Genomic DNA, 23,596 nt, shown 5'->3' with positions numbered 1-23,596 from the left:
TCATGAATAATACCATAAACATATTAGAATTACATAATGAATCAAAAATAGCATCGTATTTATGAAGCCTCCGGTGGCACCTCTGCAGGGATATAATTTTAAAAGGGCAGGAGGGAAAATTGAGAATATAAAATGGAAACAGTTGGGGTCTCTTTGAAAAATTCTTTTTTTTTCTTTTTTACCCCTGAGGGGCTAAAACTATCTCAAAAACCCAGTTCTGGCTACAGACACGTAGAAGCACATTAAACACACACAAGTCAGAAGCTACCTTAATTACGGGAAGTCCTCGACTTGTGCCCATTCGTTTAGCGACTCTTCCGAGTTACGGCGGCACTGAAAAAGTCACGACTGATCCTCGCACTTACGACCGTCAGAATTAGGGTGCCTGGCAACTGGCATGGATTGACGAGGGTTGTAGCATCCTCGGGTTTTGTGGCGATGAAAAATGTGACCAGCAACTGATCCTCGCACTTACGACCATAGCGGCATGCCCATGGGTGACATGATCACAATTCAGACCCTCGGCAACCGGCTCGTATTTATGACGGTCATAAAAAAGATCATAAAAACTGAGGTGACTCACTTAACAACTACCTTGCTTAGCAACGGGAATTGGGACCAACATTTCTGTTGCTAAGCATGATGGTTGTTAAGTGAATCAGGCCTGACATTAAGGCCTTTTCTGCCACAGTTGTTAAACAAATAGCTTCAATTACAAACTCCTGGTGATTGGCCAAAGTCACCTAGCCAGCTTTCATGGCTAAGGCGGGACTAGAACTCACCGTCTCCTGGTGATTGGCCAAAAGTCACCTAGCCAGCTTTCATGGCTAAGGCGGGACTAGAACTCACCGTCTCCTGGTGATTGGCCAAAAGTCACCTAGCCAGCTTTCATGGCTAAGGCGGGACTAGAACTCACCGTCTCCTGGTGATTGGCCAAAAGTCACCTAGCCAGCTTTCATGGCTAAGGCGGGACTAGAACTCACCGTCTCCTGGTGATTGGCCAAAAGTCACCTAGCCAGCTTTCATGGCTAAGGCGGGACTAGAATTCACCGTCTCCTAGTGATTGGCCAAAGTCACCTAGCCAGCTTTCATGGCTAAGGCGGGACTAGAACTCACCATCTCCTGGTGATTGGCCAAAAGTCACCTAGCCAGCTTTCATGGCTAAGGCGGGACTAGAACTCACCGTCTCCTGGTGATTGGCCAAAAGTTACCCAGCCAGCTTTCATGGCTAATTGGGGATCTCTTCAACTCATCATCTCCTAGTGATTAGCCAAAAGTCACTCAGATGGCTTTCATGTCTAAGGCGGGACTAGAACTCACCGTTTCCTGGCGATTGGCCCAAAGTCACCCAGCCTCAGGCGGAACTAAAACTTACCGCCTCCTGATTTCTAATCTGACACCTGGTTCACTAAACAAAATATTATCATAGAAGCTACTCCATTTGGCTTTCAACTCCCTACCGCTACTGTTCCAGCTTTAATGAGGACTAGCCCCACCAACCAGCCCATCAACGGCTCTTCCGGAAGCCTTGCTTCCTTTCCCTCCACCCCGCACAGACAAACCACTTGACAACTGAGTGTCAAAAGCGCATGATTGATGTGGGAAGGGCGGCTACCGATCAAAACGGCACCGACAGGTCTAGTCAAAGCCCTTTAGCAGAATGTTGTTGCTGGTTTGTTTGTTTTTAAAAATGGTTTATGTTTTCAGTAACATCCATCACATGATCTGCTGCCTCATCGATTTGATTTTTTTAGAGCGGCGCCTCCTGAAGTCCAAATTTTTCGGTATCTTTCTGCTTTTAAGATAAGATATAACCTTTATGGTCGCTTTCCTTCTGCGAACACACTGGCACCAAGGGGTGGGATTCAGACGGTTCCTACCGGTTCGAGAGAACTGTTAGTGGTGACCTGCAGGTGGGCCTGCCCACCCGCCGCGGTGCTATGCCGTCCTATTAAACTGGGTTTTTCAAGCGCTTGCGAGACCAAAGCGCATGCGCAGAAGGCCGCACTCGCTCACATTTTTGTTGTGACCCAGGCTGAAGTAGGTAGTAATAAAATTAGTCCGTGGAAAAACAAACTTTATTCGAACAGCTGGGAATTACTTCATTCCCAGCATCGTTCAACTCAAAGTTAAAGAAATGCCTCCCAAGACGAATTCCTCAATCCTATCGCAAACCAGAGTCCAATTAGGCAAACTGCCAAAGACCCTTCCACAAAAACAAAGTCGTACACGAAGCAGAAGATGAAGCAGAAGACGCAGCTACAACGTTGTTTTCTGGCAAAGCTGAAACACTGGTGCTGGTCTGTTTTAAGCCTTATGAGAGGGGCCAATCATCTCCTGGCCTTACTCCTGAGTCGTCCTCTCTGCTTGAGCTGCTCTTGCCTCCTGGCAGCTCTTCTCATGCGTGCATTAGGAACGGGCTCCTCCTGTTCCTCTGCCTCACTACTGTCAGCCTCTGGAGGCTCTGGAATCCGCACCTCACTCCCCAATGGCCCTGGCCCCACCTCAGCCTCATCGCTGTCCGACTCCGTTGCCAGGTCCGTAGGCTGCTGATGGACCACAACAATTTTCGGTGCTGGGGCGAACCAGTTGTTCAATTATGTGAATTCCCCCTCTAACCGGCATCCATTAAAAACTCATTTTGTGAGTCCTTTCTCAAAAGTTATTCTCAAAAATCAGGAAGAAATTTGACACCGGGGGAAATGGGTAGAGAAAAATGCCGAACTTGGTTGTCAAATGTTTCCTTCTGGCGTTTGAGGAAGTCCTCGGCTTAACAACCATTCGTTTAGTGACTGTTAGAAGTGACAGCGGCACTGAAAAAAGGGACTTATGACCGATTTTCACACTTAACGACCATTGCAGCATCCCCATGGTCAAGTGATCGATATTTGGATGGTTGGGAGCTGACTCGTATTTATGACGATTACAGAGTCCTGGGGTCACGTGATCCCCTTTTGCGACCTTCTGACAAGATTCACTTAACAACTGCATTACTAACTTAACAACTGTAGCGATTCACTCAACAACTGTCGCAAGGAAGGTCATAAAAGGGAGAAAAACTCACTTAACAACCGTCTCGCACAGTAGCAGAAATTTAGGGCTCAATTGTTTCACACTTACGACGATTGCAGCATCCCTCTGGTCACATGATCAAAATTCAGACGCTTGGCAACTGACTCACAATTATGACGGTTGCGGCATCCCTGGGACACCTGATCCGCTTTTGCGACCTCCTGACAAGGCAAGAGTCCATGGGGGAGCCAGATTCACTTAACAGCCATGTTATTCATTTAACAACGGCCGTGATTCACTTAACAACCGCGGCAAGAAAAGTTGTACAACGGGGGCCAAACTCGCTTAGCAGATTTCTCACTTAACAGCATACATGCAGTCATAAGTCGAGGACTACCCATACAACACAATTTCAACTTTGACACGGGAACTTTTTCGGGAACGACGTGGAAAATGCCACTCCACCAACCCTGCCAACCCTAAAAAAAAAATCAACTCACAAATACCTCCAGAGGGATGTGAAATTCTCAAGCCCTCCGAAAATAAAGCGGAAAACCAGATGCCTCTTTCCTCCCCCCCTCCCTCCCCCGCCCCAGGGACGAAACCATCCCAGGACACACAAGAGGGACTAGAAACCGCATTTTACCTGATCTGACGGGATGGCTGAGTCCTCGCCCGCCGTGGCAAGGAGAGCCTTGCTCCGGTTAAGATCGGAGGCATCCACTTTGATGAGACGATGTTTGGGCGACCCATATTTCCCTTCCAAATTGCCAGTGCAGCCGCACCCCTTATTCGGCGAGCCTCCGGGATCCGGATCGGATTTGCCTTCCCCGTCATCGTAGGGATCCTCAAAATCTAAACTCTTCTGGGCCCGATAGGCCTTTAAAATGTCACTCTCGGTGTAATCTGGCTTGGGGGGCTGCGGGGGAGACCTCCTGCTCCCAAAACTGAGGTAATCCTTAAACCATTTGGCCATGGTTTATCCGAGGTCGGTGGAGGACAGCAACCCCCCAAAAAATTTCCGGCGAGACGGACAAGCCAACTAAGAACTGAACAAGATCTTCAAATTCTCACTTGAGATCATCCGTGTGAATCGGGATTGGTAATCCGGATTAGTTGCTATCCATCACTGCTCCTGATGTGAAGAAGGAAAGGGAAGCGGAGTGGTTATTTCACCCTGTATTGATAGTCCTCGACTTACAACCGTTCGTTTAGTGACCGTTCAAAGTTACAACAGCACTGCAATAAGAGATTTAGGACCATTTCTCTCTCTCTCTCTCTCTCTCTCTCTCTCTCTCTCTCTCTCTGTCTTTCACTTTCTCACTCACTTCCTCTTTTTCTCAGTCACTTTTTCTTTCTTTTTTTCATTCTCTTTTTCTGTTCTCTCTGTGTGTGTTTCTATCTTTCTCTTTTTCTCTCTTTTTCATTACTTACTCCATCCATCTTTATCTAACTGTTATCCATCCATCCATCCATCCATCCATCCATCCATCCATCCATCCACCCATATAATTACTCCATCCATCCAGAAATTTTCAACTATAAGATGTGGACTTCAACTAATATGAATCTCTCTTTCTCTCTTTCTCCCTCTCTCTTTCTCTCTCTTTCACATTTTCCGTCCTTCTCTCTCTTACTTTCTTCCCCCGCTCGTTCTTTCTCTCACTTTCTCTCTCTCTTTGTCCCTTTCTCTCTGTCTCCACCTCTGTTTCGCTCTCTCTCTTTCATTACTTACTCCATCCATCCATCTCTATCTATCTATTATTTATCCATCCCTCCCTCCATCCATCCATCCATCCAGATGAGAGAGATTTTCAACTATAAAATATGGACCTCATCTAATATAGATCTCTTACTCTCTCTTTCACATTCTCCGCCCTTCTCTCTCTCACTTTCTCCCCCCTCTCTTTCTTTCTCTCACTTTCTCATTCTCTCTCTTTTTCCCTCTTTCTCTCTGTCTCCTTCTCTCTCTCTCTCTCTTTTTCATTACTTACTCTAGCCATCCACCTCTATCTATCCATCCCTTGATCCCTCGATCCAGAGCTGGGTTTCAGCAGGTTCTGACCAGTTCTGGAGAACCGGTAGCGGAAATTTTGAGTACTTCAGAGAACCGGTAATAAAAATTCTGACTTGTCCCGCCCGCATCTATTCTCTGCCTCCCGAGTCCCAGCTGATCGGGAGGAAATGGGGATTTTGCAGTATCCTTCCCCTGGAGTGGGGAGGGAATGGGGATTTTGCAATATCCTTCCCCTGGAGTGGGGTGGGAATGAGGATTTTGCAATATCCTTCCCCTGGAGTGTGATGGGAATGGGAATTTTGCAGTATCCTTCCCTTGGAATTTATTTATTTATTTATTTATTTGATTTGATTTTTATACCGCCCTTCTCCCGAAGGACTCAGGGCGGTGTACAGGCATAATAAAACCGACAATACAATATACAAGTTTAAAATACGATTTAAAAAACTTATTTTAAATTAGCCCAATGATTAAAATTTACCATACTAAGAAAACCCCGTTTAAAATTAATAAATTTAAACATTAAAATCCCAATTTAAGCCAGCCCTGCGGATAAAAGATGAGTCTTGAGTTCGCGACGAAATGTCCGAAGGTCGGGTATTTGGCGTAAACCGGGAAGTTCGTTCCAGAGTGTGGGAGCCCCACAGAAGGCCCTTCCTGGGGGCCGCCAGCCGACATTGTTTGTGACGGCACCTGAGAAGTCCCTCTCTATGGGAGCGTACGGGTCGGTGGGAGGCGTGTGGTAACAGCAGGCGGTCCCGTAAGTACCCAGGTCCTAAGCCATGGAGCGATTTAAAGGTCATAACCAACACCTTAAAGTGCACCCGGAAGGCCACAGGCAGCCAGTGCAGTCTGCGCAGGAGCGGTGTTACATGGGAGCTACGCGTAGCTCCCTCTATCACCCGCGCAGCTGCATTCTGGACTAACTGAAGCCTCCGAGCGCACTTCAAGGGAATGAGGTGGGAATGGGGAATTTGCAATAGCTTTCCCTCAGGAGTGGGGAGGGAATGGGGATTTTGCAGTATCCTTCCCCCAGGAGTGGGGTGTGAATGGAGATTATGCAGTATCCTTTCCCTGCCACACCCACCAAGCCACACCCACAGAACTGGTAGTAAAAAAATTTGCCTTTCACCACTGACTGGGGAGTTATTGCTATGGAGAGAATATGGATGGAACATATATATCTCAGACTAATAAGCACAGCTGGATGAAGATTTATGAGGGGATTTTTTTTCCTGCAAATTTCTACAGACCAATACACAAAAACCAGATTTTGCTGTAAATTGGCCAGACGTATACAGTTTTGGCAATGTCGGCCTGCAAATTATCGCTAGGCAATTGTTTTACATTTTATTTTATTTTATTTATCCAATCGATGCCACACCAAACCTTATAAGAGGAACTCTGGAGGCTGCACCGAAAAAGGCATTTAAGATTTCAACAAATTCCAGAAAGCTGCTTTCTCAAATGTGTGGCCTACCTCACTGGGTTGTTGTAAGTATATCAATAAACCTTTTCAATTGTATATCATAAGAGAAGGACCAAGGGGGACATGATAGCAGTCCTCCAATATCTCAGGGGTTGCCACAAAGAAGAGGGAGTCAAGCTATTCTCCAAAGCACCTGAGGGTAGAACAAGAAGCAACGGATGGAAACTAATCAAGGAGAGAAGCAACTTAGAACTATGGAGAAACTTTCTAACAGTGAGGACAATTAACCAGTGGAACTGCTTGCCACCAGAAGTTGTGAATGCTCCAACACTGGAAGTTTCTAAGAAGATGTTGGACAGCCATTGGTCTGATATGGTACCGGGTTTCCTGTCTGAGCAGGGGGTTGGACTAGAAGACCTCCAAGGTCCCTTCCAACTCTGTTATTCACTATTCTCTATTCTATTGTTGTGTTGATTCATCCAACAGAAATTATCTTTAGACTGGGCATTCTCTGATGATTCAGTCTAACAAAGGACAGTTACTGTTCTTGTTATTCTTGTCATTATTATTAATTTAATCTTCAATTTGATTCACAGTCTGGGATTGGTAAAAGTTTTAACAGTTCAAATCCTAACCAAGGACGGAACAGCTGTTAAGGTAATATAATATAATATAATATAATATAACAACAGAGTTGGAAGGGACCTTGGAGGCCTTCTAGTCCAACCCCCTGCCCAGGCAGGAAACCCTACACCAGCTCAGACAGATGGTTATCCAACATTTTCTTAAAAATTTCCAGGGTTGGAGCATTCACAACTTCTGCAGGCAAGTCGTTCCACTTATTAATTGTTCTAACTGTCAGGAAATTTCTCCTTAGTTCTAGGTTGCTTCTCTCCTTGATTAGTTTCCATCCATTGCTTCTTGTTCTACCCTCAGGTGCTTTGGAGAACAGCCCGACTCCCTCTTCTTTGTAGCAACCCCTGAGATATTGGAAGACTGCTATCATGTCTCCCCTAGTCCTTCTTTTCATTAAACTAGGCATACCCAGTTCCTGCAATCGTTCTTCATATGTTTTAGCCTCCAGTCCCCTAATCATCTTTGTTGCTCTTCTCTGCACTCTTTCTAGAGTCTCAACATCTTTTTTACATCGTGGCGATCAAAACTGGATGCAATATTCCAAGTGTGGCCTTATCAAGGCATTATAAAGTGGCACTAACACTTCACGTGATCTTGATTCTATATGTAGGCAGTTCCTAGTAGGGTGTTTTTTGTTGGTTTTTTTTGCAAATTCGGAATGTTATATTGTTATAATAGTTATTATTATCGCTATTTTTATTATCACCAATAATAATTCAAAGCCTGCCTTGGCTTGTCTCATTCCTAGCGTTTCTTTCCCAGGGAAACAGCTGGGCTTTTAAGACGTTATTCCATCCAAAACGGCACAGATTAGGAGACAAACCTAAGCATTAAACAAAATCCTTTATAATCTCACTGCTCCTATCTTTAACAAAATATTAAATTGCGGTTTGGTAGCTTCTGTTTTTGGCTACGTTTCCCTCCTTCCCAGTTCCCCTTTAAAGGCTCTTAGGATTTTGGTACAGTGGGGCTATTTCAAGTTTTCCTTGAAAATCCATCTGGCTAAGACAACGAAAGTTCAACACACAAATCTTAGGGGAGGGAAAAGCAGACTCTTCCAAAGATGCTATTTTTACCCAAACATCTACCTTGATGTCACTCTCCTGCTGAACTCAGCATGGCTCATGTCACATTTGTTAAAAAAAAATAATAATAATAATAATTGTGAGGCTTTAAAATTCAACCTAAGGAATAAAGATTACTCACACACTTTTCAGCTGTCAGGTCCAAAGATAATTTTATCCTTCCCTACCAATCCAACCTATCGCACCCCCCAAAAAAACCCTTCCTTTCTTAAAAACCAGGGCCAATCTTGCCAATGGTTCGAGTCAAAAAATGTAGAGAGAAAACACCATTTATTTTTTTTAAAAGCCATTTCAGAAAAGGGAAGGGAAGAGTGAAGGGAAGGGAGGGAACAGAAGGGAAGGGAAGGGAAGGGAAGGGAAGGAAGTAAATAGACAAGCAAGAGAAGGGAAGGGAAGGGAAGAAAAAGAAGTAAATAGATGAGGAAGGGAAGGGAAAGGAAGGGAAGGAAGGAAGGAAGGAAGGAAGGGAAGGAAAGGAAAGGAAAGGGAAGGGAAGGGAAGGGAAGGAAGTAAATAGACAAGCAAGAGAAGGGAAGGGAAGGGAAGAAAAAGAAGTAAATAGATGAGGAAGGGAAGGGAAAGGAAGGGAAGGGAAGGGAAGGGAAGGGAAGGGAAGGGAAGGAAAGGAAAGGAAAGGAAAGGAAAGGAAAGGAAGTAAATAGACAAGCAAGAGAAGGGAAGGGAAGGGGAGGGAAAGAAGTAAATAGATGAGGAAGGGAAGGGAAGGGAAGGAAAGGAAAGGAAAGGAAGTAAATAGACAAGCAAGGGAAGGGAAGGGAAGGGAAGGAAAGGAAAGGAAAGGAAAGGAAAGGAAAGGAAAGGAAAGGAAGTAAATAGACAAGCAAGGGAAGGGAAGGGAAGGAAGGAAGAAGGAAGGAAGGAAGAAAAAGTAAATAGATGAGGAAGGGAAGGAAAGGAAGGGAAGGAAGGAAGGAAGGAAGGAAGGAAGGAAGGAAAGGAAAGGAAGTGAATAGACAAGCAAGAGAAGGAAGGGAAGGGAAGAAGTAAATAGATGAGGAAGGAAGGAAGGAAGGAAGGGAAGGAAAGGAAGTAAATAGACAAGCAAGGGAAGGGAAGGGAAGGGAAGGGAAGGGAAGGGAAGGGAAGGGAAGGAAAGGAAGTAAATAGACAAGAGAAGGAAGGGAAGGAGGAAAGGAAGGAAGGAAGGAAGGAAAGGAAAGGAAAGGAAAGGAAGTAAATAGACAAGCAAGGGAAGGGAAGGAAGGAAGGAAGGAAGGAAAGGAAGGAAGTAAATAGACAAGGAAGGGAAGGGAAGGGAAGGGAAGGGAAGGGAAAGAAGTAAATAGATGAGGAAGGGAAGGGAAGGAAAAGAAGTAAATAGATGTGGAAGGGAAGGGAAGGAAAGGAAGTAAATATATGAGGAAGGGAAGGGAAGGGGAGGAAAGGAAAGGAAAGGAAAGGAAAGGAAAGGAAAGGAAACGACAAGGAAGGGAAGGGAAGGAAAGGGAAGGGAAGGAAGTAAATATATGAGGAAAGGAAAGGAAAGGAAAGGAAGTAAATAGATGGGAAAAGGAAAGGAACGAAAGGAAAGGGAAAAAAAGAAAAGAAAGGAAAGGAAAATTTAGGCGGGAAGAGAAGGGAAGGCAGGGGGAAAAAAAATCCATTTACCGGCGTCTTCTGCCAGGATCCGAAGGAAATTCAGCCTCGGGAACCTCGGAGGATAAAATCGCGACTGAATCCCGAAAAGCGCAGCGCCCAGCCCGCCTTCCGCCGCTTTCCCCGAAGCGAGACTCCGCTGCTCATTTCCCTCCGCTGCTCGCAATATCCTTCTCCGACTAGCTGGGGTTTCTTCCCTCAGTACCCCCCCTCCCCCGGCTCTGTATAACACCCCCCCACCACCACCTTCCGCGATAGTTATAAACTTCAGCCTTGGCTTTTTTGGGGAGCTGTTGTGCAACGCAACGATCCTCCAAGGGGCTTCAAGTCGCCCCCCCCAAACCTTCCCCCCGCCTTTTGTTTGCAACGGAGCGCTTGCTACAGTTTCGACTTAAATTTAAAAACAACACAAAAAAATAATCAAAATATCGCAAAGGCGAAGTGGGCTCCCTTCTCCGTTGTTGGAGGCTGCTCGGAGGGGCTTCGGGTCTTGGAAGGCAGGAATGAACCGAGGCAAAGCCCCTCCTCCTCCCGACGAGTCTTTCTCTCTCCCCACCTCAATCCCCCCCCCCCAAAAAAGCCACCCACCCACCCACCCACCCGACCTTGGCTGGCTTTTTGGAAAAGGGAGATCCGCAAAACTGAAAGGGGAAAACTTTCACTGCCCGGAGGGGTGGGTGGGGAGGGGAGGGAGGTGTGCCCTTCTCTCCCCCCTCCCCTCTGAAGTTTGCCCCCTCCCCTTCCAAATTTGGAAAACAAAAAACAAAAAACAACGCCGGGCTTCCTTTTGAAAGAAGGGTCCCCCTGCGGCTTTCCTGAACCCCTTTCCTCCCGCTTCGATCGTTGCCAATCTCAGCACGGGTCTTTTGGCAAAGAGGCGCCGTTTGCAAGCCCCCACCCCACGCTCCTTGCGGGAGGGGAGAGAGAGAGGGAGGGACAGAAGGGGAGGGAGGGAGAGAAAGAGAAAGAGGGAGCGAGCGAGCGAGCGAGGGAAAGAGAGCGAGCGAGGGAAAGAGAGAGAAAGAAAGAATGGGGGACGGGGGGAGAGAGAGAAAGTGAGAGAGAGGGAGAGAAAGAGGGAGAGAGAAAGAATGAGGGACGGAGGGAGAGAAGAGAGAGGGAGGGAGAGAGAGGGAGAGAGAAAGAGAGAAAGGGAGAAAGGGAGGGGACGGAGAGAAAGAAAGAAAGAGGGAGGAGGAGGAGGAGAGAAAGAGAGGGAGGGAGAGAAAGAAAGAAAGAGGGAGAGAAAAAGGGAGAAAGAGAGAAAGGGAGAGAAAGAGAGGGAGAGAAAGAGAGAAAGAGGGAGAGAGAAAGGGAGCGGGGAGGAAGTGAAAGAAAGAAAGAAAGAAAGAAAGAGAGAGAGAGAGAGAGACCCGCCGCAGCTCTTCCCCGTTTCTTTCTGGGTTGCTCAGCGCGCACACACAAACACAAACACACGAGACACACAACCCGCTGAGCAGGGCCGCGATTTTAAAAGGAAATAAAACCCCGCAGCAAGCCGGGACAGGAGGTGGGGGGGCGTGAAAGGGGGTCGGTTGAGGAATTTACAGGCATTTGCGGGGAAGATGCGGAGGACAGTCGGAGCGCAGAGCAGCCGGAAAACTGCAGGGTTTTGCAATAGATAGGAAGGTGTGATAGATTTAGCTCAAATGGGAGGTGTAGGTCTCCCTCCCGCCCTCCCTCCCTCCCTCTCTCTCTCTCTCCAAAGCGTGTTTTTTTTAAATGGGAAGGGTGAATAAAGAAAGGTTAAGAAATTTGAAGGTGGAGTGTTAGTTTCTCTCTCCTCTCTCAAAAAATGTTATTTTCTTTCCTGAAACGTTTTGTTTCAGGAGGGCTGGGAGAGTTCTGCTGTTTATTTATTTAAAAGGTAAATGGGAAGAATCGGTGTCGTTTCTATTTAAAAGAAGTGGAGCTTTTTCCTTCCTTCCTTCCTCCCTCCCTCCCTCCTTTCCTTCCCGTTTCCTCTTTATAATTGTTATTATTGTTGCCATTTATCTCACCTTCTTTCCTTCTTTATTCTTCCTCCCTTCCTCCCTCCTTCCTCCCTTTGCTCTCCTTTCCTCCGATCTTCCTTCCTTCTTTTTTCTTTCCTTCCTTCCTTCCTGTTGCCTTACCCATTTCCTCTTTGTAATTGTTATTATTACTGTTGCCATTCATTTCACCTTCTTTCTTCTTCCTTCCTTTCTTACTCCCTCCCTCCCTTCTTCCTCCCTCCCTCCCTTTCTTCTCCATTATTTTCATCTTCCTTCCTTCCTCTTTCTTTCTTTCTCTCTCCCTCCCTCCCTCTTTTCCTTCCTTCCTTCCTTCCTTCCTGCCTTTCCTTCCTTCCTTCCTTCCTTCCTTCCTTCCTTCCTTCCTTCCTTCCTTCCTATATATATGCTTATACCTCCTTATATTTACTCATATATGTGTTTATATACTATATAATCTTTTGTATGATTCCTACATATATTGTTGTGACAAAATAAATAAATAAATAAATAAAATGTGAACAGGTTTGTCCAAGAAGACTGAGAGTACAAAGGCAGTTGCTTGGGAGTAAATGTATATTGCAGAGTCTGCACACACACAGAGTCTCTCTCTCTCTCTCTCTCTCTCTCTCTCTCTCTCTCTCTCTCTCTCTCTCTCTCGTGCACGCACACACACATACACACACACACACACAAACACAGGTCTTTTTTTGCACATTTTTTTGGGTTGCCTTGTGAAACGAGAGAAATTAGGAGATTTTTCAATTGCTCCCCTATCCGTTTATGTCACAGCTCTTCCTTTTCGTCGCCCCCCCCACCTTAGAAGTGGAGGGGGGGAGGAGAGAGAAGATGCCTTCTCCTCTTTTCCTCCCCCCCCCCATTAATTTTTCAGGGGGGGAGTGGGGGCCAGCAATAGTCCCACTCCCACCCACCCACTCTCCCATCCTGCCATCTCGGAAGGCCCGAGGACAGGTTAGCATTAAGATCTCTACAGGGGCAAATGTGAAGTGACAGGAAAGCAGAGGAAAATTACACACAAACACACACACACACACCACAAAAAGGACCCAAAGCACAGATTAAAGAGATTTTAAACCAAGGTGTCCCCCAAATGAAATGGAAAAGGAAATGTGATTTTGGAAAAAGGGAAAAGGAGGGGGGGGAAAAACGAATAGTGAACTCTACTTTGCTGCCTTCTTTGTTTCCCCCTTTCTCTCCCTCCCCAAATGAACAAATTGCACACCTGTTCCCCCCCCCAAAAAAATCTTTCTAACGCCACCCCCACAGCCATTTGCTTTGCAAGTGGGTGTAAAATGGGCCCAGAGAAGCGAAATTGGCAAAGAGGGGGGGGGGAGAAAAAAAGAAAAGAATATTTTGCTTGTCCAAAGAAAAGTGGGGGAAAATGAAACTAAAAAAAAGAAAAAATATGGGGGGAAAGAGCCCCCCCCCATTTCCATAAATATATAAATAAAGCAAAACCTTCCTCCCGCAATGACAGGAAGGGGTCGGGGACGCCTGGAAAAAACTACAAAGAGGCGAAATTATATCCCAGCCCTGTAACCCGATCCATCCTCTTAAGGACGAGTGGAGAAATTGATTTGCAAAGAGACAGAAATAAACCCCCGGGGAGCTGATATTGATTAGCTGATGGAGATTCCCCTCCCCCCTCCCGCTTTTAGCCCTCAGTCCCAGAGAGAATAAACTCTTCCCTCTTCCCCCCACCCACCTCTTTTAACTGCACTGGAGTTAATGGCCATTTTGTAGCTTCGATTTCTGCTCCTCTCCACATGCTCACAAGCCCCACATCCCCACTGACCAGGGAAGGAAAGTTGCTTGCCTTTGTGAATGCATTAAAAATGGGGAAAAGGAAGGAGGAGGAGGAGGAGGAGGAGGAGGAAGAAGACAAGGAGGAGGAGGAGGAGGAAGAAGATGAGGAGGAGGAGGAGGAGGAGGAGGAAAAGAAGAAAGAAGAAGAGGAGGAGGAGGAGGAGGAAAAGAAGAGGAAGGAGGAGGAAGAGAAGAAGAGGAGAAGAAGAAAAGGAGGAAGAAAAGAAGAAGGAGGAAGAGGAGGAAAAGAAGCGGGAGGAGGAGGAGGAAAAGAAGAGGGAGGGGGAAGAGAAAGAAGGAGGAGGAGGAGAAGGAGGAGGAAAAGAAGAGGGAGGAGGAGGAGGAGGAAGAAAAAGAATAAGATGAGGAGGAGGAAGAGGAAGAGGAGGGGGAGGAGGAGAAGGAGAAGGAGAAGGAGGAGGAAAAGAAGAGGGAGGAGGAGGAAGAAAAGAATAAGATGAGGAGGAGGAAGAGGAAGAGGAGGAGGAGGAGAAGGAGGAGGAGGAGGAAAAGAAGAGGGAGGAGGAGGAGAAAGAAGGAGGAGGAGGAGAAGAAGAGGAGGAAGAGGAAGAAGAAGAGGAGGAAGAAGAAGAAAAGAAGAAGAGGAAGGAGGAAGAGGAGGAAAAGAAGAATGAGAAGAAGAAGAGGAGGAGGAGGAAGAGAAAAAAGAAGAGGAGCAGGAGGTGGTGTTGGTGGAGGGAAAGAGGAGGAGAAGGACAAAGCAGAAGGAACATAGAATAACAGAGTTGGAAGGGACCTTAGAGGCCTTCTAGTCCAACCCTCTGCTCAAGCAGGAGACCCTCTACCATTCCAAACAGGTGACTCTCCAGTCTTTTCTTTAAGAACCTCTAGTGATGGAGCACCCATAACCTCTGGAGGCCATTGATTGATTGTTCTCACCGTCAAGAAATTTCTCTAGCTCTAGGCTGGGTCCCTCGTTCACGACCTTCCACCCTTTACTCCTCGTCCTGCCTTCAGGCATTTGGGGGAATACGTTGACTCCCTCTTCTCTGTGATTTCCAGAAGTTGTGGAAGGCAGCTATCACGTCACCCCTCGTCTTTGTTAAACTAGACATACCTAGTTCCCTAGGCCCCTAATCGTCTTTGTTGCTTTTCTCTGAAGAGGAGGAAGAGGGGAAGGAGATGGACTGCGGAGTCCTTGGAGGTCTCTGAGGTCAGTTCAGGGGTGAAATCCAGCAGGTTCTGACAGGTTCTGGAGAACCGGTAGTGGAAATTTGGAATAGTTCAGAGAACCAGCAAATACCACCACTGGCTGGCCTCAGAGTGGGGTGGGAATGGAGATTTTGCAATATCCTTCCCCTGCCATGCCCACCAAGCCATGCTCACCTCCACCAAGCCACACCCACAGAACCGGTAGTAAAAAAATTTGGATTTCACCACTAGGTCAGTTGTTTTCTTGTAGATGTAAGGAATCTCATCCATGCTGGAAGGGAATTGGGTTTGTAGAAAGGAGGAGGAGGAGGAGGAGGAGGAGGAGGAGGAGGAGGAGGAGGAGGAGGAGGAGAGGAAGGATGGACAGGGGAAGGAGAAGGAGATGGACTGTGGAGTCCATGGTGCTCTGAGGTTGGTTGTTTTCTTGTAGAGTGTAGACTTGTCATTACCCAAATTTGTAACCTCATCACTGCTAGAAGGGTATGGAGTTTGGGAGGAGGAAGAGGAGGAGGAGAAGGAGAAGGAGAAGGAGAAGGAGAAGGAGAAGGAGAAGGAGAAGGAGAAGGAGAAGGAGAAGGAGATGGACTATGGAATCCATGGTGCTCTGAGGTTGGTTGCTTTCTTGTAGAGTGTAGACTTGTCATTACCCAAATTTGTAACCTCATCATTGCTAGAAGGGTGTGGAGTTTGGGAGAAGGAGAAGGAGAAGGAGAAGGAGAAGGAGATGGACTGTGGAGTCCATGGTGCTCTGAGGTTGGTTTTTTTCTTGTCGAGTGTAGACATGTCATTACCCAAATTTGTAACCTCATCATTGCTAGAAGGGTGTGGAGTTTGGGAGGAGGAGGAAGAGGAGGAGGAGGAGGAGGAGGAGGAGGAGAGTCCATGGTGTTCTGAGGTTGATTGTTTTCTTGTAGAGTGTAGACATGTCATTACCCAAATTTGTAACCTCAACACTGCTAGAAGAGTGTGGAGTTGAGGAGGAGGAGGAGGAGGAGGAGGAGGAGGAAATGGACTTTGGTGTTCTGAGGTTGGTTGTTTTCTTGTAGACATTTCATTACCCAAATTGGTAACCTCATCCGTGCCAGAAGGGTGTGGAGTTTGCAAGGAGGAGGAGGTTGGAGGAGGAGGAGGAGGAGGAGGAGGAGGAGGAGGAGGAGGAGGAGGGGATCTGCCCCAATATTTCTTTTCCCCTTTTAGCTCCTGGAAATAACCCTTGTGTGTGTACACAAACACCCTCCCCTTGTTAGACAGAGTAGATTTTCCTCCCTGGATCTCTGCCCAGAAGCCTTTAGGTATGGAAAAGGCACCTTGGCTGCACTTGACAGAGAGACAGAAAAGAGACAGAGCAAGGGAAAAAAATAATAATAATTGGAAGTGGGCGGGATGAGCAGGTGTTTAAGACCTTTTGAAAAAGAAGTCGCAGCTGAAATCTGGGAGGGGGGGATGGCGAAGAATGAGAAGAGAGGATGGATAAAAAACGACGAAGGAGAGGCCAGAAATGGGACCGACTGATGGAAGCAGGAAAAGCAATCAAGATGCGGATTTCCCATTTCTTGGGCTGCTCATTTCCTCCCCTCCCCCCCACCCCCAATTCCTAGAAAAATAGCAGAAAAAGATCCAGCTGAGATCTTTTTCTTGGCTTGATCGAGAGGCAGCACCATCAAAAGAAAAGAAAAAAAAGAGACGTGCCCAAAACTAGGTTTGTTCTAGCTAGCGAACAAACTCTTATCGTCGTCTTGTAAGAACGGGCCAGGGAGTGAAACCTATCACAAAGACACAGCCGACGATCGCAGATCTAGAAGGTCACCGTGTCAACTCGCAAAGCATTCCTGGCCTGCTCTCTAGTTGTCGTGTCCCACTCCTCCGCTGACGGCCGGGTCAGGGAAATCCGAATCAGGCTTGCCTCTGCAGCTCTGCCCAAAGTCCTAGCAAAGTCCTCAGGGCAGGCAGGAGACCAGAAAGTGACTTCAGCAAGATAAGTTCAACTTTGCCTGACTCAGAGACTGCCAGAAAACAGATCCTTTATATAGGCCATGGGGTGTGGCTCCATGACTCAGCACTCATTAAGGCCTGCCCCTCCCTTCCTTCTGTTGCCTCCGCCTATCCAGCCTTCTGATGCGAGGGTCACTCCAATCAGCAGCTGTTGGAAATAAACTTTCCTCAGGCTCACATGCTGTGGAGGAGGGGGAGGGGTCTAGCTGCTCCGTTTGCCTGGGCATGGAGCCAGGGCTGGGGCCGGGGTGTGCTCCCTCCTCTGCAGCCTGCTTGGGCATGGAGCCAGGGCTGGGACTGGGAGGTGCCCCCTCCTCTTCAGCTTGTCTGGGCGTGGAGCCAGGACTGGGGCCGGGAGGCATACATTCCTCCGTGTTCGGGAGCAGATAAGAAGGCCCCGGCTGCTGTGAGAGCGGGCAAGACACAACACTAGTTGCCATAGGCCAGGGTGGGATGGAAAACCAGCAAAACTGCACAGCAGCCAAAGACAGATGCACATTCCATGGGTATCTCCCTCAAGGCTGGTTACCCACAGCAGGTTACCCACAGCAGCCTGAAGGGAGTGACCTCTAAATTACGTAGGGTCAGAGCTGGCTTCACATGAAGCTCCTAATAAATAACTGGATTTCTTTTGAAGTTTTTGAAGCTCAAGGTTCATGATTTAATTATGGAACACTTGACACACAGTTTTTTCGGACCAAATGTGCCGGTTCTTCCCCAAATGTTTGCAACGCCCCTGGAACAACATCAGTGCCAGCTGTGCTCCCGGGTCCCAGCCTTGTTTCGTTCTCAAGATGTGATTCACACAACCTGGGTCTGTTTCTCTATTGTCAAGGATTTGACCCTTCTTTCTGAAGGCACTTTATTTATTATTATTTATTTATTTTATTTTATCAAATTTTTATACCGCCCTATCTCCCGAAGGACTCAGGGCGGTTTACAGCCCAATAAAAAAATACAAATATAATACAAGATAAAACACTACTTAAAAAACTTATTTAAATAGGCCAAAATTTAAAATTACAATTAAAATGATAAAACCCCATTAAAATTAAATTTAAAATTAAAATTCTAGTCCCTCCTCCTTCTCTTCTTCTTCCTTAAGCCGTGGTGGCGCAGTGGTTAGAAGGCAATATTGCAGGCTAATTCTGCCGACTGCCAGGGGTTCGATCCTGTCTGACCGGCTCAAGGTTGACTCGGCCTTCTGTCCTTCTGAGGTCTTAAAAGGAGGACCCAGATTGTTGGGGGAAAGAGGCTGACTCTGTAAACCGCTTAGAGAGGGCCTGTAAAGGACTGTGAAGCGGTATATAAGTCTGTTGCTATTCCTCCTCCTTTTTCTCCTTCTCTTCCTCCTCCTTCTCCTCCTCCTCCTGCTCTTCCCCCATTCCTTCTCTTTCTGCTTCTCCTCCTTCTCCTCCATTCCTTTTTTTTTTTGAAAAAGATTTTGATTTTGATTTCTTATACACATATTGTAAATGTACATTCTCTTATCCGCAATTGGTCATACATATACATATTTTTTTCTAAAGAAAGCATAAAGATAAGACATTTTCATTATATTTGGGGTTGCTCTTCTACCCATTCTTTTTTCCTCCTTTCACAACAAACCTTCTTCTCCTTCTTTCTTTCTTTCCTCTCCCTCTCTCCTGTCCTACTTTCTTCCTCCTCCTCTCCTTCCTCTCTTCTCCTCCATTCCTCCTCCTTTTCCTCTCCTTCCTCCACTCCTCTGTTTCTCTCCTTTCTCCATTCTTCCTGCTCCTCCTCCTCTTCCTCTCCTACCCATCCTCCTCCCCCTTCCTCCTCTTCTTCCTCCTCTTCCTCCTCCTTCCACTCCTCTCTTTCTTCTCCTCTTCTTCCTCCTCCTCCTTTTTTTAGTCCTTCTTCTCCCCTCTTCCTTCTCCCTTTCCTCTTCTCCCTCCTTCTCCTCCTCCTCCTCTCCCTCCTCCTTTTCTGCCACCATTACTGCCCTCCCCCAATTTAATGCAATATTGAGGAGACATGGAAGCCAACTACTTCAACATTTTCTATAATCAAAGAACTTGTCTCTTTACCGATGACCTGCCACTAGCCAGCAATTCAGATATTATCAGATGGCAGAAAGCACTTTTCAAACAAGCCTTTGATGGACTGATAAAAGCGGGGTCTTTTATCTCCTTCTCACAGGTGGGTCATTATGCAGAAAGGATGATATGGACGATGGAGGCACAAACATTGAATCCAGCTTATTCCTTTCGCCGGGAACTGAAAACTTATTTATTTATCCAAGCAGGACTGGCCTGATTTTTAAACTCTAAATTTTAAATTTTAAATTTTAAATTGTAATTTTATTGGGTATTTTAGAGGGTCAATTGGACGGTTTTAATTTCGGCCTTTTATTGAATAAGTTTTTTAATTGTTATTTTAGTGTGTATATTAATTGTTTTAAATGAAGGCTGTACACCGCCCTGAGTCCTTCGGGAGAAGGGCGGTATAAAAGTTTAATTAATAAAAAAAAAATTTAAACCTTCCAAAGTAAAGTCAAATTACCGAGGCTTTAGGGGGGGCACTACCAGGAGAATCCAAAAACAGAGGATGAATACATGCATCAATCAATCAATCAATCAATCAATTTTTTTTTTTAATTTACATTTATATCCCGCCCTTCTCCGAAGACTCAGGGCGGCTTACATTGTGTAAGGCAATAGTCTCATCCTATTTGTATATTATATACAAAGTCAACTTATTGCCCCCCCAACAAACTGGGTCCTCATTTTACCTACCTTATAAAGGATGGAAGGCTGAGTCAACCTTGGACCTGGTGGGACTCGAGCCTGCAGTAATTGCAAGCAGCTGTGTTTAATAACAGGCTATCTTACAGCCTGAGCCACCCACGGCTCAGTGTTCCAATATTTGAGGGGCTGCCACAGAGAGGAAGGGGTGAAGCAGGGGTGAAATGCTCCCAGTTCGGGCCGGATCGCACGATCCGGTAGCGATCGTGGCCGGTGGCTTGGTGATCCGGGAGCGATGGCAGAACGAAGCTCTGCCCACCTGCCCGGGTGTCATTACTTCCTGGTTTTAACCAGGAAGTAATGTGTTTTCTACCTTCTGTGCATGCGCATAAAATTTTACGCATGTTCAGAAGGTCTACGTGCGCACGGAGCGTGTGCACTTCCGAACCGGTAAGGAAGGTAAATAGATTTTGCCCCTGGGGTGAAGCTATTTTCCAAAGCACCGGAAGGCCAGACAAGGAATAATGGATTGGAAACTGACCAAGGAGAAATTCAACCTGGAAATAAGGAGACATTTTCTGACAGTGAGAACAATCAACTCATGGAACAGAAGTTACCTTCGGGAGTTGTGGGGGCTTCATCACTGGAGGCTTTCAAGACTGGACTGCCATCTGTTAGAAATGGTGTGGGGGTCTCCTGCTTGGGCAGGGAGGTTGGAGTAGAACAATGGGTCTCCAACCTTGGCAACTTTAAGCCTAGAGGACTTCAACTCCCAGAATGCTGGCTGGGGGATTCTGGGAGTTGAAGTCCACCAGGCTTAAAGTTGCCAAGGTTGGAGACTCCTGGACTTGAAGACCTACAAGGTCCCTTCCAACTCTGTTAAACTGTTAATCAGAACAGAGCTGGAAGGGACCTTAGAGGTCTTCTAGTCTGGCCCCCTGATCATTGCAGGAGACCCTATAACAATGACAGCTAACCTTTTCGGCGCTGAGTGCTAAAACTGGAGTGCGTGTATGGCCGTGCGCATGCACCAGAGCACCGGAACCCGCAAGAGAGCAGCTGGCCAGTGCGCATGTGCGCGGGGGCCAGCTGCTCTTCCGAGTTCCGTCGCACGCAGTGCCAAAACTGTAAGCTGTAGACCTGTAACTGTAGACCTGGCTAGGTGGCTCAGCGTACTGCATGTATGTGCGTGCGTGCGTGTCTGTGCCGGAGCACCAGAACTTGGAAGAGCAGCTGGCGACGGCACGCATGCGCACAGAGAGGGATCTGCGTGCCATCCTCTGGCTCGCATGCCATAGGTTCGCCATCATAGCCCTATCCCATTTCAGACAAGTGGCTGTCCAGTCTCTTCCTAAAAACCTCCAGTGATGAAGCACCCACGACTTCTGGAGGCAGGGAGTTCCACTGGTTAGAATAGAATAGAATTTTTTATTGGCCAAGTGTGATTGGACACACAAGGAATTTGTCTTGGTGCATATGCTCTCGCTGTACATAAAAGAAAAGATACGTTAATCAAGGTACAACATTTACAACACAAATGATGGTCAATATATCAATATGAATCATAAGGATTGCCAGCAACAAAGTTACAGTCGTACAGTCATAAGTGGAAAGAGATTGGTGATGGGAACGATGAGAAGATTAATAGTAGTGTAGATTCAGTAAATAGTCTGACAGTGTTTAGGGAATTATTTGTTTAGCAGAGTGATGGCCTGCGGGAAAAAACTGTTCTTGTGTCTAGTTGTTCTGGTGTGCAGTGCTCTATAGCGTTGTTTTGAGGGTAGGAGTTGAAACAGTTTATGTCCTGGATGTGAGGGATCTGTAAATATTTTCACGTCCCTCTTCTTGATTCGTTAATTGTTCTCACTGTCAGGAAATTTCTCCTTAGTTCTAAGTTGCTTCTTTCCTTGATCAGTTTCCACCCATTGCTTCTTATTCTACCCTCAGGTGCTTTGGAGAATAGCTTGACTCCCTCTTCTTTGGGACAACCCCTGAGATATTGGAAGACTGTTATCATGTCTCCCCTAGTCCTTCTTTTCATCAAACTAGACATACCGAGTTCCTGCAACCGTTCTTCATATGTTTTAGCCTCCAGTCCCCTAATCATCTTAGTTGCTCTTCTTTTTGCAAAACCATGTCCATAGTTTGAACCATTTGGTTTGCTTAAAGATTGTGGTGACTGACACAGCTCGTAAAATCCAACCAATCATGCAGCCACCCCTTTTTACGATTGTCACAACTTACGACGGTGATCGTCAGGCTCCCTTACGGTTCTGAGTTGATCACCGGTAGTCCTCGCTTAGTGACCACAATCGGGTCACTCAGTCATGAAGCGACACAATTGTTAAGTAAAACCATCGCTGTGTTAAGGATCCGACTTTATAAACCTGCAAGTGTTAACGGACGCAAGGACTTGCTCCTTGGTGTGCAATGTTACTTCGTTGTCGTCGTTGTAACTGCAAAGGGTCGCTAAACGAGGCAGTCGCTAAACGAGGACCATTTTTCTTGACGTATCCTGAACAAGAACAACCGCTTGCTTTGATTACAAAAAGCATTTGATTCACTACCCCGTCGTTAGATTTTTTAAAAACGTTCCGAGGGTTTTTAGTATTCACGAGGAAATTATAATGTTCTTTAAATAATGCGGGGGGGGGGGTTGAAAAAATGAGAAATCGGCATTGATGAGAAATACAGAAAGGCTGAAGGAGGAGTTAAAATCGGAATTTTTCAAAGCGGCTGCTTGTCTCCGGTGCTTTTAAATATGACTTGGATTCCACAGTGATAATTTTAAATAAAAATACCAGCAGGCTATGAATGAATCGAGGCAAGGGACCAAAAAAAACCCCAAAAAACCCGCCATTCTCTCTACATGGATGAAGTCAAACGACATGCAGAGTCATCGACAGAAATACACTCACTTTTAGATACAGTTTAAATCTTTTTGCGAGGACATCAAAGTGGAATTTGGAGAGGATAATGGGGCGACGCTGCCAATAAAGAAGAAGAAAATTGAATATTTAAATGGAACTGAACTGTGGAATGGTACCATAATCAAAGGCACTGGCAACAGGAGAAAGATATACCGGTTTGAATATTTGAGAAGCAAACAATATTTTCCACAGTGAAATGAAGAAAGAAAGAAAAAAAAACAGCACTGAATATGTAAAATGAGTGAGGAAACTTTTATAATTTCAAAGCTGAACGGCGGCAACAGAATCCGTGCCATTAATACAGGGGGTCTCCTTGTGATACGCTACACAACTGGACATACGGGTGGAAACGGATGCTTCAGGCCTCTTTTTTTCAATATCAGCTTATTTTTTAAGACGGGTGAACTTCAATTCCCAGAATTCTCCAGCCAGTCATCTTGAAGCCGACTAGTTGAGGAATTCTGGGGATTGAAGTCCACCCATCTTGAAGCACACTAGCTGAGGAATTCTGGGAATTGAAGTCCACCCATCTTGAAGCACACTAGCTGAGGAATTCTGGGAATTGAAGTCCACCCATCTTGAAGCACACTAGCTGAGGAATTCTGGGAATTGAAGTCCACCCTTCTTAAAGCAAGCTGACCAGGGAATTCTGAGAGTTGAAGGCTACTCATCTTAAAGCATGTTACCTGGGGAATTCTGGGAGCTGAAATCCAGCCATCTTGAAGTATGCCAGCTTGGGAATTCTGAGAGTTGAAGTCCACCCATCTTAAAGCATATTGACTGGGGAATTCTGGGAGTTGAAGTCTACCCATCTTAAAGCATGTTACCTGGGGAATTCTGGGAGTTGAAATCCAGCCATCTTGAAGTATGCCAGCTTGGGAATTCTGGGAGTTGAAATCCAGCCATCTTGAAGTATATCAGCTTGGGAATTCTGGGAGTTGAAGTCTACCCATCTTAAAGCATGTTACCTGGGGAATTCTGGGAGCTGAAATCCAGCCATCTTGAAGTATGCCAGCTTGGGAATTCTGAGAGTTGAAGTCCACCCATCTTAAAGCATATTGACTGGGGAATTCTGGGAGTTGAAGTCTACCCATCTTAAAGCATGTTACCTGGGGAATTCTGGGAGCTGAAATCCAGCCATCTTGAAGTATGCCAGCTTGAGAATTCTGGGAGTTGAAGTCCACACATCTTAAAGCATGT

The 23,596-nt window shown here is 46.2% G+C and overlaps 1 protein-coding gene across 1 annotated transcript in view; it reads right to left on the bottom strand.

The window, feature by feature from the left end:
• SHD (Src homology 2 domain containing transforming protein D) overlaps positions 1 to 23,596 on the bottom strand; it is a 168,625-nt gene that overhangs the window by 66,480 nt on the left and 78,549 nt on the right. Inside the window, exon 3 of the mRNA XM_058163606.1 lies at positions 3,659 to 4,147. Within this exon, the coding sequence (XP_058019589.1) occupies positions 3,659 to 3,988 (330 nt within the window). The 5' untranslated portion in view covers positions 3,989 to 4,147. The remainder of the gene's footprint in view (positions 1 to 3,658; positions 4,148 to 23,596) is intronic.

The sequence above is a fragment of the Ahaetulla prasina genome, chromosome 1, assembly GCF_028640845.1.
Source record: "Ahaetulla prasina isolate Xishuangbanna chromosome 1, ASM2864084v1, whole genome shotgun sequence".
In the NCBI taxonomy this organism is placed as follows: Eukaryota; Metazoa; Chordata; class Lepidosauria; order Squamata; family Colubridae; genus Ahaetulla; species Ahaetulla prasina.
The sequence above is the reverse complement of the archived record's forward strand: the minus strand, read 5'-3'. Positions and strand labels throughout refer to the sequence as shown.